This window comes from Orbicella faveolata, unplaced genomic scaffold (assembly GCF_042242905.1).
Source record: "Orbicella faveolata isolate gen_17 unplaced genomic scaffold, um_ofav_v1 contig_27, whole genome shotgun sequence".
In the NCBI taxonomy this organism is placed as follows: Eukaryota; Metazoa; Cnidaria; class Anthozoa; order Scleractinia; family Merulinidae; genus Orbicella; species Orbicella faveolata.
In genome coordinates, this window is record NW_028301555.1 from 7,206,641 (window position 1) to 7,224,940 (window position 18,300).

General features: G+C 40.1%; 1 protein-coding gene across 2 annotated transcripts in view; it reads left to right on the top strand.

Annotated features, from left to right (window-relative positions):
• LOC110049470 (uncharacterized) overlaps positions 1-18,300 on the top strand; it is a 64,146-nt gene that overhangs the window by 41,828 nt on the left and 4,018 nt on the right. For both annotated transcript variants that reach the window (XM_089296578.1, XM_089296579.1), the window contains 19 exons: positions 281-334; positions 1,016-1,060; positions 1,456-1,563; positions 1,981-2,016; positions 2,453-2,587; positions 3,035-3,112; positions 3,284-3,319; positions 3,665-3,709; positions 4,595-4,618; positions 5,553-5,588; positions 6,978-7,220; positions 7,625-7,678; positions 7,768-7,794; positions 8,357-8,434; positions 9,078-9,233; positions 10,018-10,146; positions 10,959-11,024; positions 11,725-11,778; positions 18,035-18,229. In XM_089296578.1, coding sequence (XP_089152704.1) covers positions 281-334; positions 1,016-1,060; positions 1,456-1,563; positions 1,981-2,016; positions 2,453-2,587; positions 3,035-3,112; positions 3,284-3,319; positions 3,665-3,709; positions 4,595-4,618; positions 5,553-5,588; positions 6,978-7,220; positions 7,625-7,678; positions 7,768-7,794; positions 8,357-8,434; positions 9,078-9,233; positions 10,018-10,146; positions 10,959-11,024; positions 11,725-11,778; positions 18,035-18,229 — 1,599 coding nt within the window. The remainder of the gene's footprint in view (positions 1-280; positions 335-1,015; positions 1,061-1,455; positions 1,564-1,980; positions 2,017-2,452; positions 2,588-3,034; positions 3,113-3,283; positions 3,320-3,664; positions 3,710-4,594; positions 4,619-5,552; positions 5,589-6,977; positions 7,221-7,624; positions 7,679-7,767; positions 7,795-8,356; positions 8,435-9,077; positions 9,234-10,017; positions 10,147-10,958; positions 11,025-11,724; positions 11,779-18,034; positions 18,230-18,300) is intronic.

Consider the following 18,300-nt stretch of genomic DNA (forward strand, 5'->3'; position numbering starts at 1 on the left):
TCTTCGTTAAGAGTGATATCAGTTAATAATAATAATAATAATAATAATAATAATAATAATAATAACAATAATAATAATAGTAATAGTAATAGTAATAGTAATAGTAATAGTAATAATAATAATAATAATAATAATAATAAAAATAAATTAGTATTTTAAGGGGAGGCCTCCAATCACCCAGCGGGGGTTTTCTGGAGCGTCCTTTCAAAAATAAAGGTCTAAAATACATTAAGTTAACATTCCGTTAAATCCTGGACAATTTTTTTGTTGTTCGCTTTAGGAGACTGATGCTATCGGATCATCAGCACAAATAAGGGTGCAAAAAGGTGACAAGGTAAATATATTTGTCATATGAAAACATTGCAAAACCGACATTTTGTTGTAGCTGCGAAGATAGCGGGTAACCATGTTTAAATTTGTCATGAGCTTGAGGGAAGGAAAAAATCCGAGCCATCGACATGAGTCGAGCCCCGGTGCTTCCAATGATCGAAAGCTCGAACCATTGAAGTGCGAGAGACCTTGGGGTGAGTTAGGTCATTTACTGGGTTCTTATATGACATACGTCCTGCATCTCGCTGGGAGCAGTGATGTTAAAGATGATTTCCAGTCCGTACTGCGCAGTCTCAGCACCCTAATGTTTCTACACAATAAATCTCACTCTATGGAATGCGAATCAATGTTGTTCGTTACGAACCACATACCTTATATTGAAAGCCTTTCAAATTATTTTTCCAACAGCTTCATCGACTTTTACAGCTGCAAAGCTCTTTCATCAAGTGATATAAGAAAGAACGAAGCATAAAGCTTCGACCGCTTCGCATCCATAATGGCGGTTTTTTTAAACTTTGACTTTACTTCATGTAAGTAGTTGCGAAATGTTTACTTTTTGTGATGTCTTACATGAGACAAAACAAAACACGTAAACAAACTCTCGAGAGTGCGCAATACGGACTGGAAATCATCTTTAGAGCATAAAGTGTGGCGGAAAGTAAAAATATTCTTCTTTTTTTTTCAGGGTGATCCTGGTGATATTGGATTTCCAGGAAAGAAAGGAGAACAGGTAAAGTTACTTTTTCAGTAACAACCACATCAAATGTCATTGATCTGAAGCGCTTTGGACCTTTTTTTTACTCACTTTCGCAAGTCACTTCGCTCTCAAAAGCTCCTTCCGTGCCTCAGAATCCTCAGTTGAGCTGAACACTTACGACAGCTATACACTGAGGAATATTTTGTCTGTATGGCTAATCAATAAGATTTAATACTTATATCTGTTCAAGTCAACCGCAGAAAAGTAAATTTTATTTCGGAACTGCTTTAAATTTCGAGCTCATCATTAAGAGCTCACACAAACGTAGTCTGTTTTGACGGTTTGTTTTTGTTTTATCATCTTTACATCCTCACGTTTTAATTCCTAGAAAGCTTTTCGTTTTAAATTAATGACCTTTCTCCGTACAGGGTGCCGCCGGAGAACCAGGCCTCAAAGGCGAAAAGGGAGACGAGGGGAGCACTGGGCCGAGTGGACAAGTAGGATTTCCGGGATTAAAAGGAAATCTCGGCGCTAAGGTACGCAGTTACTTTTGTTGATCGTAAAACGATTCAAGAAATTAAAACTGCTGGTTTAGTTAGTGCAGAGGTGATTTTTGTTTATATGCTTTATTGAATTTGCTTGTTCTCGCGTAATCCAAATGAATTGGATCGCAGTTTTTCAATGCAAGAGAAAAACGTGAGAGAAACAGCCAGCACGGAGCGCGAAGGGGTGTGTGCGAGGACGGGCTCTCCTCTTCCCATTCTCTCATGTTTCTGCTTTGGCGCTCTCGTCCAGTTCTCCCGAAATTTCTTTCACGTATCCAACAATTGAAGAAATGCGAGAAAATAGCAGGCTGTCAGTGCAATGGCCAATTAAACGATTGAAGAAACTTTACAACCGCCTTATTTTATTAGATTTGGTGTCCTTGATGTTTGCTTTTTTGTTCATTTTAGGGAGAACCTGGAGTCAATGGGACGGTTGGCCCTCAGGTAAGTAATCAGCAAGACATGTAGTAATGGGTGCGGGTAAATTTGGTATTTATAACAGTGAAGATCGAGCTCAGTGGCAGTATTCAAAAAACGACACGACAGTTTTCGTCTTTTTTTCTTAGGCAAGATTCTAAACTCTAAAATAATTCATCCATTTTACCAGCAAATAGTTCCGAAAAATGTTACGAAGTTAAATGTAATGGATCAGCTGAGCGTTATCCAGAAGGGGTAGTCATTTCATGCTACAAAAACTGGAGTTAGGCAACGACACTTGTGTCAGCCTCAAGACTTTATAAGAAACTTAATTGTTACAAGGAATGGTTATGCTCTACGGTATTGCTGCAAATCTATGTAAATTTTTACTTTATAAGCAACGAACGAAGGCATTATCACTATTTCAGCGGCAGACTCAGATCTTTGCTCTTTTCTGTCACAGGGCATTATGGGACCACCAGGAACTCGTGGAGAAATCGGGCCGCAGGGACCAGTTGGATTCCCCGGGCTTAAAGGTAGCTCGGGACCTCCGGGTCCACCCGGACCTCCAGGACCTCCCGGGTTCCCCGGAGTAAAGGTAACATCGAATGCTGTAATTGACTCAATGTCATAACGTTTTCAGTCATCACAGCCCAGCATAACAGTTTACTAAGATAGAAAGTCTGAAGCAGACGGATAGAGCGTGTTAGTCAATCTAAAATCGAATTAAGTTCGACGTTTGACCTAACTGTTGACTGAAATTTACCCGTTTGGATTGACTCAAATTGCTATTTAGTTTGTCTCATGTCAAGTTCGGCGTTTGACCTGGGCCTTACAGGATCCCTTTTGTGCTACGTGAGCGAAATAGAATCATTCGGGTCGGTTATCTCTCGAATCAATTATCCCTCGGGTCGGTTATCCCTCGGGCAGGAATCGAGCTTGCGAAGGCATACGTCGTTTGACCAATGCGACTGAAACTTAGGCGCAAGTTACAGCCACATAACTGCGTAGGTTTTCATCTTCTCTAGACTTTGCTATATTTCAGGGTGATCCCGGAGAAGAAGCAGCCATTGGATCAATAGAAGGTGTGAATGGTAACGGAAGCGATGCCAAAGGAGAGAAGGTTCGCTCGTTACTTCCACTAAGAAAAAATATCACTTTTGTTTCATTGTTTGTCTGTCGTTTGTCTGTTTGTCTGTTTGTTTGTTTGTTTTTTTGCTTGTTTGTTTGTTTGTTTGTTTGTTTGTTTGTTTGTTCGTTTGTTGTTTGTTTCATGCGTTTTCTCCCTTTGTAGGGTGACCAAGGAGAAATCGGGGAACCAGGTTTAAAGGTATGGAAGTGTTTGTAAAAGAACCCTTAATTTTAAAAAAGTCGTCATTAAATCTTTAAACTTTCAAAGATCAGTTCACAATAAGGGACAGTTTTTCAGATTTTTCTCTCAGCTACGCGTGCATCACTCGTTTACTAATCTAACGCAACAAAGCCATACAAAACGTCACCTGTATAGAAATGATGCATAATGTCAAAGAGATTTAGCGAAGCAGTTTTCTGGGTTATTTAATTTATAAAATTAGCAAACCCTTATTTTCAAGAGAAGCTGCACTAGTTTAGTCAGTTGTTACACGGCTGAAGCAGCCAGGCAATTGTTAACTGGATTATCTTTTCTTGTGGTTAGGGAGAGAAAGGTGAAAACGGAACATCAGGAATCAAAGGAGAAAAGGTAAGTGTTACCTTAAACGACCTTTGGATGACCGTGTAAGAACTATTATGAGGTTTTGTTTTCCGATTACGCAGTCTTTGATTCTGTCCAGAGCCCTCGCGCTTCTTTTTCGCTGTTAAGGTGGCTCAAAACAGTTTCCAGCAGTTAGACTTGGATGGGTCATTACAACCACTCTTTATCACTTGATGCTACAATCTTGGTATCAAAAAACTGCCCAATCATTGGTGAACACATTGTTATCATTTTCGTGACACAATAGGTTACCATAGCAATGGTATGACCTGCTAAAAACACCCTTAATTTCAGCTTTAGGGGATTATAATTCAAAAACGGCATGGTGAAATTTTTTTTATATTATCAAATTTTAATAAGCACGATAAGCTGCAACTTTTGGTAAAGTTTTAAAAAAAATCTGTACATAGGGTTCAAAGTCACCTTATTTTTTTTAAAATTTAAGGTGGCTCTGAACTCCATGTACAGATTTTTTTAAAACTTTGCTAAAAGTTGTGTCTTATCATGCTTATTAAAATTTGCCGAACAAAACACTCTTTGCCTCTGCGGAGGAGAGAGGACGGCGGGGAGTCAAGCGATGCTAAGTGACCTTAAAGTCGAAAAGTGACCTACAACACCAGAAATATATACGCAATGTTTTGAACTGCTGTGTATGACTAATTGTTAAAACTTGTCCTTAGTCTTTTTGTTTCTTCTACTTCGCGAGCTTTGTTTATTTGGATCTTGAATTAAAAAAAAAAAACAGGGAAATCTTTCGTCTGGGTGAAACCTTTTATTAAAGACCTTTATCTGCACAAAGTATTTATTTAGCAAACAAGTGTGTTGTTTAAAGAAATTGTAGATTGTAAACTTAATGTTGTTATTGTTTTGCAGGGAGAGCAAGGATTTGGTGAAAAGGTATGAATTGTTGTTTATTGTTGAATAATTGACTGAACAACAGTTTAAACATAATGTTGACGTGTGCATTCTCAAATACGTCGTATGAAAGAAAGAGGCGGAGGCCAAGATTGCTTCTTTAACAATCGTGAAGTAAACATCAACTGCGAGAGCGTTCTTTTGAACAGTTATTGGAAAAATCGCACTAATTCGGAAAACTAGGAAATAGTTCTTAATGACAGTTCTGTTATGTCGTTTTTGTTGGTAGAGTACAGTAAATAGACCAGTTTCGTATTCTCGGTATTGGACTGGAACTAGCTTGCAATCGAGGCTAATGCGGGGAGTCTTTCTCAAATGGGATTAATCTCTTTTTAATGATATTCCTGCGCATTAGCCTCCATTCAAGCTACAATGGAGGACAAAAATCCTTGGAACAGTTATGGAAAACCTTGCTTCCACATCCTTAACTTATCAAATAATCAGATGTAGCGTAATATGCACTTCTCTAACCATGTGGATACCGAGAATGGCCCTCCCCTCCCCCCTCCAAACAATGTTGGGATGACGAAACACTTTGAGGACAGGCTAAAGTGTACAGGGCTGCACAAACTACAACATTGCTTGGGGGCGAGGGGGGAAGGAGGAGAAATTAAGGCATAGCGTGTTAATTGTCCTAAGAGTTTTGTCCCCCATTGTAGTTCCACTCCAATACCGTGAATACGAAAATGTGCTAGTAACCGCCAATGAAGGTTTTTTGAGTGTTATCCTAGCTTGTGTTACAGCCGCTCTCTCCAAATGAAAACATCGGAGAGTGCGGTTGTGACACGGGCGAATTTTATCCCCTCGTCATCTTTTAGTTCATAGATGCACAACACCCAAAACTACAGAGATTGTTGTGATCCTGAGGTGTTTTATTGACTATTTAAGGTTAAGAAAAGATTTACAATTTACACAGGGACAAAAGGGAGATCTTGGAATAGCAGGAAGTAAGGTAAGATACTAAGAACTTGAAGATGAAACAAGTTAGATCCCCATGTTGAAAACAGTTTTTGTTGCACCAGAACTGCTCTAATCCTCAATTGAGGTCTTTTTTAAATGATCTAAAACGACGGAAAACGACAAAAGAAGAACTTGAATACGACGGAAAGAGGATGAATGGCGGAATTGGATAAAACTGTACCGAACTACAAACTTAAGGTCATTCCACTGAAATAGAACTTGCAATGAGATTTTTTGAAACTTTGCCTATTGATTGGTTATAGTATAGGAACTTAAATTTTGAAATAAAAATGAGGGGTCCCCATGTTCGTTTAGGAGCAACAGCACCTTGTTTATACCCAATAAATCGTTATAATAGCACCATGATTGTAGTCACGATTGCTTGCTAAATTCACGTTTCCGACGATTGTTTTTTGTTCTACACTGAGAATTGGTCCATATTTATTTTACACAGTGAAATTTGTTACTCAATTCAAAACAACAGAAAAAAATGATAGGTCACCATACTCGTTTGCGAGAAAATGACGATTTTCCTCTATGGCGAGGTCCAGCCGTGAAAAAAAGCCGCCATTTTTTAATGCGCGCGCGCTAATCACGCGTGAAATTATGCGCAGTAGGGATGCGCACTGCAATACTGGGGAATGACCTTAAGTGAACTTCTGACAGGCAAATTTGTCCGACAACATTGTCGTTCTCCATTGCGTAGAAACTATTTTGTTTATTAAGTTGTTAAGAATTCGAACTTTTAGTGATACCCTTATACCCTAGTATCCTAATACCCTAGCACCCTAATACCCTAATACCCTTATACCCTAATAACCTAACACACTAATACCCTAATTCCTAAAACCCTAATACCCAAGTAGACTAATACCCTAATACCTTAATACCCTAGTACCCTAATACCCCTAACCCTAATACCCTAATACCATAATATCCTAGTAACTATTACCCTAACACCCTAATACCCTAATACTCTAATACCCTAGTGCCCTAGCACCCTAAAACCCTAATACCTTAATACACTAATACCCTAACACCCTAAAACCCTAATAGCCAAGTACCCTTGTACCCTAATACCCTAACACCCTAATACCCTTGTACCCCCAACCCTAATACCCTAATACCATAATACCATAATACGCTAACACCCTGATACCCTAATACTCTAATACCCTAGTACCCTTAGCACCCTAAAACCATACTACTCTAATACCCTAATACCCTACTACACTAAAACCCTAATACCCAAGTAATCTAATACCCTAAAACCCCAATACCCTAATACCCTAATATCCTAACACCCTAAAACCCTATTTGTGAGCGAAGAACCAACGTCTTACAGATAGACTCTAAGGAATGAATCCTGGTGTCATTTCAGGGAGAGCTGGGAGAAACTGGTGAAAAAGGAGCCAAAGGTGAGCCCGGGGTCCAAGGCCTAAGGGGCCCTGAAGGTCCCGAAGGTCCTCAGGGACCTCCCGGGGTAACCGGTGAGGCAGGAGTCTCTGGAAATGATGGGCCTGAGGGACAGAAAGGACAGAAGGGCGAGATCGGAGAAACCGGACTGACGGGAGAGACCGGGGAACCTGGGAAAGATGGAGTGAATGGAACTAAAGGACGTAAGGTAGGCTTCATGAAAGAAACAACAATGCTATTGTTCGTTTGCTTGTTTGTTGGTGGGTCGATAGTTTGGTTAATTGGTTTAGCATGCGGTGGGGCTCTGCTGTCTGACATTTAATATTAAATAAGTAGCGCGCTACTCGCAATGCAACTAGAGTTAATTTATCAAAAACAAACGTTTGCGGAGATCTGCTCTTCTCTTTAAAATATGTGTGGAAAATGAATTATATGTTATCCTCGTTGACGTCGTTGTTCTTGCTGTCGCTGATGTCCTGTTATTCTTTCCCGTTTAGTTTTCAAACCAGTTTCAGTCTTTTATTCTTTGCATTTCACCTATCTTTAAAAGTACTTTTGCGAGGAAAGTTTTCTTTCTGTAATATATGTAATTTTTTTATTGTTATTATTTAGGGTGGACAAGGCGGCTTAGGCTTTCCTGGACTTAAAGGCGAACCGGGGAGGAAGGTAAAGTGTATTTGTTCATGACATTTTCATCAGTGTTCCATTTGTCTTGCTGATGTTTCTAAATCAAAATGTTGTGTTATTGTTCACAGGGAGAGCCTGGCGTGGTAGGACCGAAGGTAAAACGTTTTTTGAGGAAAGTTCATTAAAAATGTGACATATTGTAGCGTAGTTTTGGTACTTAACACCACTCGTCTTTTACCACACAGAGCTTTTTTTTGAAACTGATGCTGAACGTAGCTATTAAGCAGTATGCTTCACAACGTGTCTCTGAGAATCAGTAAATCAAATTTGCTGGCAGAATTCTGTCGCAAATAGCAAAAGAATATACTTCTTAAATGAAATCAAACCAAACCGTCTTTCCAATCCTGCTTTATTGTTTTGGCCATCCTACTTTCTCTTCTAAGATCTTTAGGGTTTTTTCTTGTCATGCATAATTATTGCCGGTTTCATTTTGTTGCATTTCATTTCAAACCATACGATTTTAAGGGGTTTGAGTGAGATTAAGATGCAAGAAAACGCTTGCTATTCCCTGAACAGGGTTCGACCCTAATGCAAGTCTTGTTAAGAACGCCAAGTATCAAGTATTGAATCTTAGCGTTGTATGCGTATCTTTGTTGAAGTGCTTGTATAGAGAATACCTATTAACGAGTTGACTTCCAGTTATCATTTACCATGTAGGGCGAGCCGGGGAAATCTATTGAAGGACCCATCGGACCGCAGGGGACGCAGGGAACTCCTGGAAAACCTGGGCCACCGGTGGGTATTTTTATTAAGAACAAAGAAATACAGAATTGTCATAATTTGTTGTATCATAATTTGTACGTCAGTCACTTACCGTATATCTAAGTGACAGTGATCGTACTGCTAACACTCACGGGTAAACGTTTATTGAGGAAGCAAACTAACTAAAATTGGTTTACAGACGGGTCATTTTAAGGCTTAAGTGAATAACTAAGGATAAAAACTAAGACCTGTTTACTGCTCAACTACAGAACGTTAACAGAACTTTCACATTATGATACTGGAGTAAAACATTTAATAGGATGTAGACGTTTGAAATGCATTCCGTTAGAATCCAGCACGTTTAATTAAATTATATCATAAGTGTGACGTTAGTTTGGATTCCGGATCTTCATTACCATTGATTTTGATGCTCTTATCTCTCCATCACAATTTACACCTTAGTTTTACTTTCGATAAACGAGATGTATCAAACAAAAGAGGAAGTCTTTCATCACGTCTCCAAACACCTCAAAGTTGGTCAACAATACTCCGCTGCGCTCCCTAATTTCAACTCTCTTCTTGCTTGGAATTGTGATGAAACACTTTCTGTCGTGTTTGATGTATTTCTTGAGACATAGTAGTGCCATTTTTTGATGATTTTCATTGTCTTCCACAGGGACTACCCGGGTCGCCCGGAACTCCTGGTACCCCAGGGAAAGATAGCAACGTCTCTGGCCCGCCGGGACCCCCAGGACCTCCCGGTCCGCCAGGAGACACTGATGGTGAAATAACGCAGAAAGATGATCCGGGGATGAGCCCGCTCTCCCCTGGGGTAAGACCAACGAAACGTTCTTTATACGCACATCAAAGCAGAGAGGCTACTCATTATGACTACCTTACATACGACTGGCGCGGCAATGACCACATCAAACAAAAAATATTAAGAAGTGGAATATATGAAACATTTAGTGTCTCCAAGCTCTTAATTTGGCGTGAAAAACGCGTCGCCCTCGTCCAGCAACTCACGCGCAATTCGAATGTCCCCAGGTCGGAAAATAGCTGTCTTATTTTGAACAAGAGATGTTGTTCCTAGTCAAATTAAACCCAGAATTCTCGAAAAAAGTATTAGAAGTATTGTCTTTATTTTTGTTAGCTGCAAAGAAAGTCTCATCGTGTCGTTTCGGCAAGACAGCTCGGTTTTGACTGCCGTTCGCACTGCGGGGGTAGTCGCCGTGTGCAAGGTGTGACAACAGACAATCTAGAACCTTTGAAGTAACGTAACGTTTCGATCTTAGAGCAGCAATAGGAGACGCTACAAGCGAAAGACAAAGACTTTTTTTGTGATGTGATGGAGGACACTCGCGTTTGACTTTCATTAATGCGACAACTTCTTAGTGCAGGTCCAAATACCTTGCCTGTTGGCAAAAGACCCATAATACTCAACTGGATTTTAGCTGAATTAGAAAAGAAAACAATTACCCATATCTGCGCGTGTTTAGACTTTCTAAATATTGTTGACCTTGCGCAAGACAAACTCATGACCTTTTCTTAATTTGTTTGTTGCTTTTTTTTCTTTTTCATATTTTCTGTTTTATTTTGTGTGGACCTTTTTGCAGGTACTGATATTCGAAACACAACAAACTCTGATACGGGGTTTAGAGAAAGTCAAACAAGGCACTCTGGCGTTCGTTATCTCGGATCAGCTGCTGTACATCAGAGGTGACAGAGGCTGGAGAACTATAACGGTAAGACAGATGAGGCAGTTTAATAAACAAGTGTCTAACCGCTGTGTTTAAACTCTAGAGCTCAAGAAAACAGACGTTTAAGATGTTTCCGTCCTCCGCCTTCTCCTTATCCTCTCCCACAGCCGCCGCCTCCGCTTTCTTCTCCCCTTCGTCTTCTCCTTCTCTCTCCTCTCCCCCTGTACTCGTCCCCCTCATCTCATTTCTTTGACAGGGTTGACACAGGTCAGGAAATGGTCAGAGGAAAAAATTCTTCAAGGCCGGGGAAACGTTAGGGAATTTTATTTTGAGTCAGGCAACAATGACATTTTCAAGAAAAGTCAGGGAAAAAATGAAATAATTTAACACGGCTGATTTGATACCCCTGAAGACTGGAGGAGACATTCGGGGTCAATGTGATCTCAACGATATTTTTCCTCATGAAGCGGGAAAATTTGTTGAAAACTTATCAGTCTTAACGAACGAGTGGAAAGGACGACTGTAAGTTGAAGCTAGGAGCTGCTACTAGATCTTATTTTTTGTATTTTTTTCGTTAGGGGAAATTTGATTTTTATCACGGAATAATAACGGAAAAGTCAGGGAGTTTTGAAGAGTGATGACTGTGGCAACAAGCTTTATTTTTTCCCCTTGGTTTGACAAATATATTTATCTTATCCGTCTCCCCTCCTCGCCCCTCCACCTTTTTTCCCTCCGCTACGTCTTTCTTTTTCTTTCCCTCTTCTTCTTCCTTCCTCTCCCTTTATTTTGACCATCTACGACCTTTAAAAGTCGCTTTTGATGTACATGTAAGGTCTTTCTCTGCCATTCATCCACAGCTTGGTGCTACCATCTTCGCTGCTCCCACAGAAACTTCCAAAACGACCAAAGTGATCTCTACGAAGGTATTTTTAGTTTAAAATAAATATAATATTTAGTGAGGAAGCCACATCAGCCTTACTTGGTTTCCATGCGGGTCCTCTATCCTGGTCGAATTGGAATTTGGAGTGTTGGTTTTTGTGGAGGGAGGAAAACCAGAGAACCCGACGAATGACACTCGGAGCAAAGCGAGAACCAACAACAAACTCAACCCACATGCGACACCGGGCCAGAATCGAACCCGGACCACATTGATAGGACGCGAGCTCTCTCACCACTGCGCCATCCTTTAATATGCAATATTTATTCACAACTGTATTACGATGAGCCGAGCACAACTGATTACAGGGTTCATGGCTAAACTGTAACCCATATATAAGAACCTGCTTGATCTTGCTTGGCTAAACAGGTTCTCATATTTTTGGGTATTAAAATGGCAAATTTCTTCCAGCAGGTTCGTACACGAGGGTTTTTACTGTACTTTGCGCACAATACGATATTACTGATCCTCTGTAAAGTGTTCTCTTCTCGAGCTTCTTGCACTCTGTCTTTGGTTCTCTGCAGTGCATAATGTACCCCGACTTCAGCATTAGGTAATCAAGTGACGCAGCTAACCATCTGTGCGAAATTCATATAGATGAAATGAAATTTTCCCGGTATTATTTTTAGAAAATGGATTTGAAATGGCACTTAAGTTCATCCTCTCTCTCTCTCTCTCTCTCGCAGGCTCCCACTGGAATCAATCTACCTCCAACAAACGTCAAGTTACAAGGACAGTACGTAAGTAACAATGACAACTAGGGGCTTCATGGTCCCGCTGTAAGATCTGAGCGGTCATTATGCAGCCGTAATGCCCACGGGCCGATTACGGATTATGCAAATTAGGAAGAGCCCGGCTCGGAAAATTCAAGCGCATTGAAACGATGAAAGCCGATTAAAAACTGTAAGAAAAGTAAATTTAATTCCGAGTAGCTAAAAGTTTAGGGATTTTTCCTTAATAAAATTTGTATAGAAGTCGTTTTTGACTTACCGGTAGCCTTGGCGGGCACTAGTGAAAAACAATCAAGGTTTGCCGAGTGTTGAGTAAAGCTAAAATCGCCAAGTGAAAAACACCATCGGCAGATGTGTCACGTATCCTGAGCAGAACACCACGAAGAAACTTATAAGTTATCATCTTAGTCACAACAATTACCGAAATATTGAACTCCGTTTCAGTTCTCATCAAATAGAATCCCTCGCTTTAACACAAGCAAGTGTAAATCAGCTTCCAGGATCATCAGATGTAAACAATCGGGTGGTTTCTGTCGGTAGCAGTGTTTCTGATACCTGCAGGAAGTTTTAGACGTTCAACAGGCTTGAAAAGTTCATTCATAAGTCCCAGAATGAAGAAGGCCAAGATATGTTGTCGAAAGCGAATGCGAAGATCGAGTTATTCTGAACAGTGCATTCTGAAGCGTTCGTATTTTCTTTCACCGAAAGACCGTTGGTTTGGACTATTTTGAAGCACTTTCTGTCTCAGTTCTATATGCGTTGACGTTTCGCCACAAAAGTTGGAAAAACTCCCTCATCAAGTTGTGGCACCACGATACTAAAATACCTTTTTGAGGGCTGTGACAATCATTTTTCCCGTAAAGAAATACAGTGGCAAAGTTCATTGACTGTGTAGTTTTACCCTGGGTTTGAGACGATGGATGAATCGGTAAACGCGCGCATCGCCGGATGTAAATTGACAACTTCCGCTCGAATAATTTTTTTTTCTTTAATTCGTGAGCCATATAATAAACAACTTAATAACCTCGACCGTTCGGTCGTTACGGGAAAATCTCAAACCTCGGCTTACCGTATTGACCTCGCTATCGCTCGGTCAATACGGCAAGACCTCAGTTTGAGATTTTCCCGTAACGACCTCACTCTCGGTTATTAAGTAGTTATTGTATACCTGAATACAGTTCAGTATTTTTTCATGCTATTTTTTTTTTTAACTAAGCTACTGCATTAAGCATTGTATACAGTACATTGAAAACATTGTAATAGATGTCCAACAGTAGTTGAGGCTACACTGAGCATTATTTACAATACATTGTATACTTGAATACCGTTCAATACTTTTTACTACTACTAATATACTATTTCCTATTTTTGCTATGGGTACAAGTAGAACTAAAAAATTCTCTATTTTGCCCCAATTGAACTTAATGGGAGTCGGATGCTATTATTTAACAATTTCGTATTTATATTTTTTGAAATAGGAGAGATATTAATTAAAGGAGCGTTTTCCAATTACTGATTAAATAATTTGGGGAATTTTCAAACCCGCATTTTTGTTGTACTGCGTCAAAAAATTCGTGAAGAGTGAAAGGCTTGTTATTTAACATACTACTTTAGGTATAGTAGCGCATGAATAGTGTTGTATAATTAAACTTCTTTTTCTTGTTATTTCCGCGCGAGTTAGTGATAATGCCGAATAACAGCTCCTCAGTAGCTGGAGAGATTTGAGAATTATTTGTTTTATTGAACCAGTGTTACTTTTTGTATGAATGACTTAGTGAAAGAGCAGCGAATGAAGATGTGGTTGATGGAGTCCTTTTCCCACAGAAACAGCATTCATCTTCTGGTTTAATCCCATATTTGAATAGTTCTCCCTTTGTCACTACGATTCTATGAATAAACTTAAACTGAAATTCTCTTAGCTTCGTTTTCTTGCTCACTGTTCTCAGAGACTTGAAAATCTTTCCCCAGTGATCTTCATGTAAAGAAAGGTTTTCACTCCATCTTTTGGGACCAGTGTGGCCCCTAGTGTGGCCGGATTTTGTCAATGAGCAATTGGTTTCGTGATTTCGCTTTGTCCAGGTTGATCCCAGTTTATTATTAAAACGAAATAAAAAATGGTCGTTACTTATAAAGAACTGTTTGTCAACCGAATCTACTTGCCTCGCTTTTAATAGTGATTGATTCGGTATAGCGTTAATGATCTAGTAATATTGGAAGAAGTTGGTTTTGCATGCAAATTTGTCAGAAAATTCTTGGAATGAGAGGTAGCTTCCATCATCTTTTAACAGGTCTTTCGTCGAAATAACACCTTTTTCTGCCCATTTACTGAGATAAACTGTTTTGCTATCCACGAGCATTCTTCTGTTATTAAATAAAACTAAATCGCTATCTTGATCGTACCCGTAAATTGTTTTTAATTCTTTGAAGAATTCCAGCATATTCCTCTAAAAGATTGGCAATGTGGGGGATGCTTTGTATCATAATTCAATCTTAAGAGAAAGTTTAAGCCTCCCAATAACTTATGAGCCTTTTTGGTGAAACAGTCCGTAGTGAAGACTGTAATCTGACCTGTCTCATTTTCCTTGTTCTTCCACGAATCGCAGCTATCAGATTTGAGGCAAGTAAGCGAATATGTCTTGGCTTAATATGTTTCCTGTTCTTCGGCAAAAGATCGTTATGGAGAATGGCCCTTGCATTAGCGAATGCGGGGCATCTGAAGTACTCAATGTCTTTATTCGATGGAAACATCTTCTTCATGTTGAGGTACTTTCCATTGGAGTCGTATAAAAATACGGCGTGCGTTGAGTTGACTGAATTGGCGATGGCTGGAGGCAAAGGTTTTGTAGTCCATTGACAATCTATTCAGACTATTTTCCTTATTCTGAAGGCCAGGCTCTTGATAGACTGTTCACACCCTCTCCATTTTTCAACGTACGCGAAAGAGAAAGTGAGCGAAGCGAGCAAATAGCACGCGGGGGTGGGGGCGGGGTGAAGAATTTCCACCCCCTACCTTGTCAAGTCTCCCGTTTTGCGCTGGCGTCCAGTTCTCTCGCGATTCTATCCACGCGTTCAACGAGCGAACAGTCTAGGCTCCTGAAGGGTTTCCATCTTTTCGTCGAGGGTCGAGGGTCCCATGTTGAGGGTTAATATCTCACAGACCTGATTATTTATCTATAACCTTCTATAACATTGTAATTATTGACTTCTTTTATTCAATTGCCGGTTTTCCTGTGACCTCATCACGTTTCAAAATTAAACATTACCTAACCTTCTTTCTGGTTTTTGTTCCATCAGATATAAGACCCTTTTTTCAACGTTTCCTCTATCGAGCTCTTCGTTTTGTAACAGCCTGAATGAATTCGTCTCGCTCTTCTCTCGTGTTCCCTGTAAATCAGCAAACATATCTGCCTGATGAGCATAAAGACTCTGCCAAAGCAATTGCTATGACCTCCTTCAATCCTCGAGCCTGGTATTCTATCCATCGGTATCCTTTGACTTGCTTGTGTCGAGACCTTTGGCGAGCGTGGCGAATCCATAATATAAAATAAATTTGCACGATTTTAAGTAAAACTTTGCGTATATGTGTCCAACGCGAAATGAATCAATACTACGGAAAACGCGATATGTCATAAGACCTTATAAATAGGATCTAGGAGGGTGCAATTTGTTTGTCACGCATGGTGCCATGGACCAAAGACAGACCATGGCAGATCGATTGAGCACGTAGAGGGGCCATGTGTGGTACGATATAGAACAGTCAATGTCATATTTATTTATTTTTTATTTTTTTATTTTTTGGCGACATGACAGGGCTAGCGAGAGTTTCTCGAGTCCACTACCGTTCTCGTCCTGGCCGTCCCGTCCTCGTATGTTATTAAGGTCCCTAATGTTGTGCACAATGGTGCAGAGAACATATATTTCGAGCTTTCACATTTTAAAACAATACTCCCGGCGTATCTAATCGAACAAAATCGAACCAAAATTCAATCGAACCCAATCGAACACCAATCGTGCGATTGTGTTCGATCGTGTTCTGTTCTATTGTGAGTTCGATTATCAAACAAGTAGAACCAAGCGAACAAAAGTGAACGCAATCGAACTCAATCCGATCCGATTTTGTTCGGAATCTATTTCTTGATAAGTAGATCACGCGGGAGTAATCATAATCAATCTTAATTGAATGGGATTAATAGAAAAACGCCCAAAATATCCAACTGAATGTCAATGTTCAGTTACATATATGTCCAAGAGAACAACACGACAGTAAAATACTGAAATACATCGTTTCACTGCACACTAGCAGTAATTCGACCTTTAGTAGAAATTTCCCCCCACCACGTGGCCATTTTGGGGTATTATGCAGATGTGACAATCGTCCTATCAAATCGCTAATAAACGATTAGGAGGACGGTTCACCGTAAAAAATTTTCGCAAAATATACACTTATTTGATAATAGGGTAATATCTAGGCATTTTTTTTTTACTTCAATTTTTATCAGTGTTAATATTTAAACATAAAAATCAAACAAAAAGGAGCTCGGTAATCGAACGTTTGATTGAATACGACTGTCGGTCGTTCGTCAATCGAACGTTCGATTTTGTTCGATTGACCAAATTTTAGCGAACGTTCCATTTGATACGGCGAGCTACTTATAACTTATAATTTTAAAACTAAAAATGTTAACCCTTCGACCCTCGACGAGAAAAGTAGACTCCTCCTGAACAACAGAGAAACGGTTTTCTAAGGGTAGATTACAATAAGTTCTTCGGCATGTTCCTCTTCAGTGTTTGTGAAGGGTTGGCGTTTTGGGTCATGCTCCACAGCGGATTTGGCAGACAATGGTACCAGAACTTCTGAAGGTTTTTGTTTCAAATCCATTACTTGTTCTCTGAAAGATATGACCTCTCTCTCGAGCTCACCGCTGAGTTTGTTTACGAAGCAAATCTTCATTTGTTTCTGAGAGTTGTGTGTTCTTCTTGTGCAAAACGTTTTAAAGGTTTTTGAGTAATAAAGATTGTTGGCGCAGCTCCTTTTTGTGTTGACAGGCCGCAGACAACTTGATCTATGTTTAGTAAGTTGTCTGCTGAACAATTTTGACCTTCAATTGTTGTATGTCGCCAGAGCTAAATTTTGAAACTATGTAACCTCGGCCTCTAAATTACCAACAGTGTCTCTGAGGGCTGAAATTGTATTTTAAACCCTTCTTAGGGAGACAGATAAGGGCTCGACAGACGGCGGAGCTTTGGTTAGGTGTTGCCGTAGTGTTCTCAGGGGCAATTCAATAGTTGTGCCCTTAGTGTTCTGTGAGGTGTGAATCTCGTCTTTAGAAAAAAAAAGGAATAATGTTTCCAAAAACATTAAGAGTGATGATGTGAGGAGAGATTTGTTCTCAGATGATGGTGCCGATTGAATATTCACAATTTCCAAAAGGACCGGAAATTGCGCCAGACATCGACCATTCTTCGTATTTCTTTCGCTGAACGAGAATACGGCCGGTGGAAACAAAGACCGTTAACGTAACCAAATGCTCTTCTGAGGAGCTGGAGGTACCAGCGAGATGAATTACAATTTTTTCGCATTTTGACGGCGAGCTGTGAGCTTCTTGTTCTTTCCAGACGGTTCTGTATCCCGTTGCGTCGCTGTTTAGGTATTTATATAGCTAGTTTTGAATACAGGAATCCAGCGCAAAAGTCGGCTTTCTGTTGCGCAGAATGCTGCACACCTTGCCGAAGATTGGTATTTGGACAGGTCGATGAACTCGAAGAGGGCCGGTTTGGCTGAAGTAGTTGGCGAATAAAACTTGTCAATCAGACATTTGTTGAGACGCGCACTCGGCTGCGTAACAACCACTGTGCGTGCTCAGTGACTTCAGGCCCGATTTATGAGCTTTTGGCAAATGACTTCCATTCTCTCCTTGAGACCTTTCGCTGTCCTCTTTCATTAGTTAAATGTAGAAGTAAATTTGGAACCAGGATAGCTCACGATTTTTCTAAAACGAGACTATTTGTCTCCCATCATGAAGAGAGCATGTTGATCTTGAAACACGATCTCTCCCTCTCGACCACTCGGCCGCGCTGCTTCCACTAAACTAACGTGCCTGCTGTCCAGAGCCCTCGCCCCAATTTTCGCTCGGCCAAAATGCGGAAAACTCTCTTCGTTCCTGCAGGAACACTTGGTAGGCAGGCTTATACCACACGTACATGGTTAATCATTAGGGTTGCCTTTTTATCGATGTTTTTTAATGGATTTTTATTTATTTCACAGTTACGCGTGGCGGCCCTCAATCAACCAATGAACGGCAGGATGCATAGCACTAAGGGCATTGATGAACGATGCTGGGAGCAATCTCGCGCAGCTAATCTAACTGGAGCGTACAGAGGGTTCATTTCCAACAGACTTCAACATATTTATTCCATCATTCATAAAGAGGACAGAAATCTTCCTGTTGGAAACCTCCAGGTATAGTCCGAAAACAAGATTATTTTTTTAAAAACCTCCCTACTGATTGTCATACATTTATTTTAATAAGT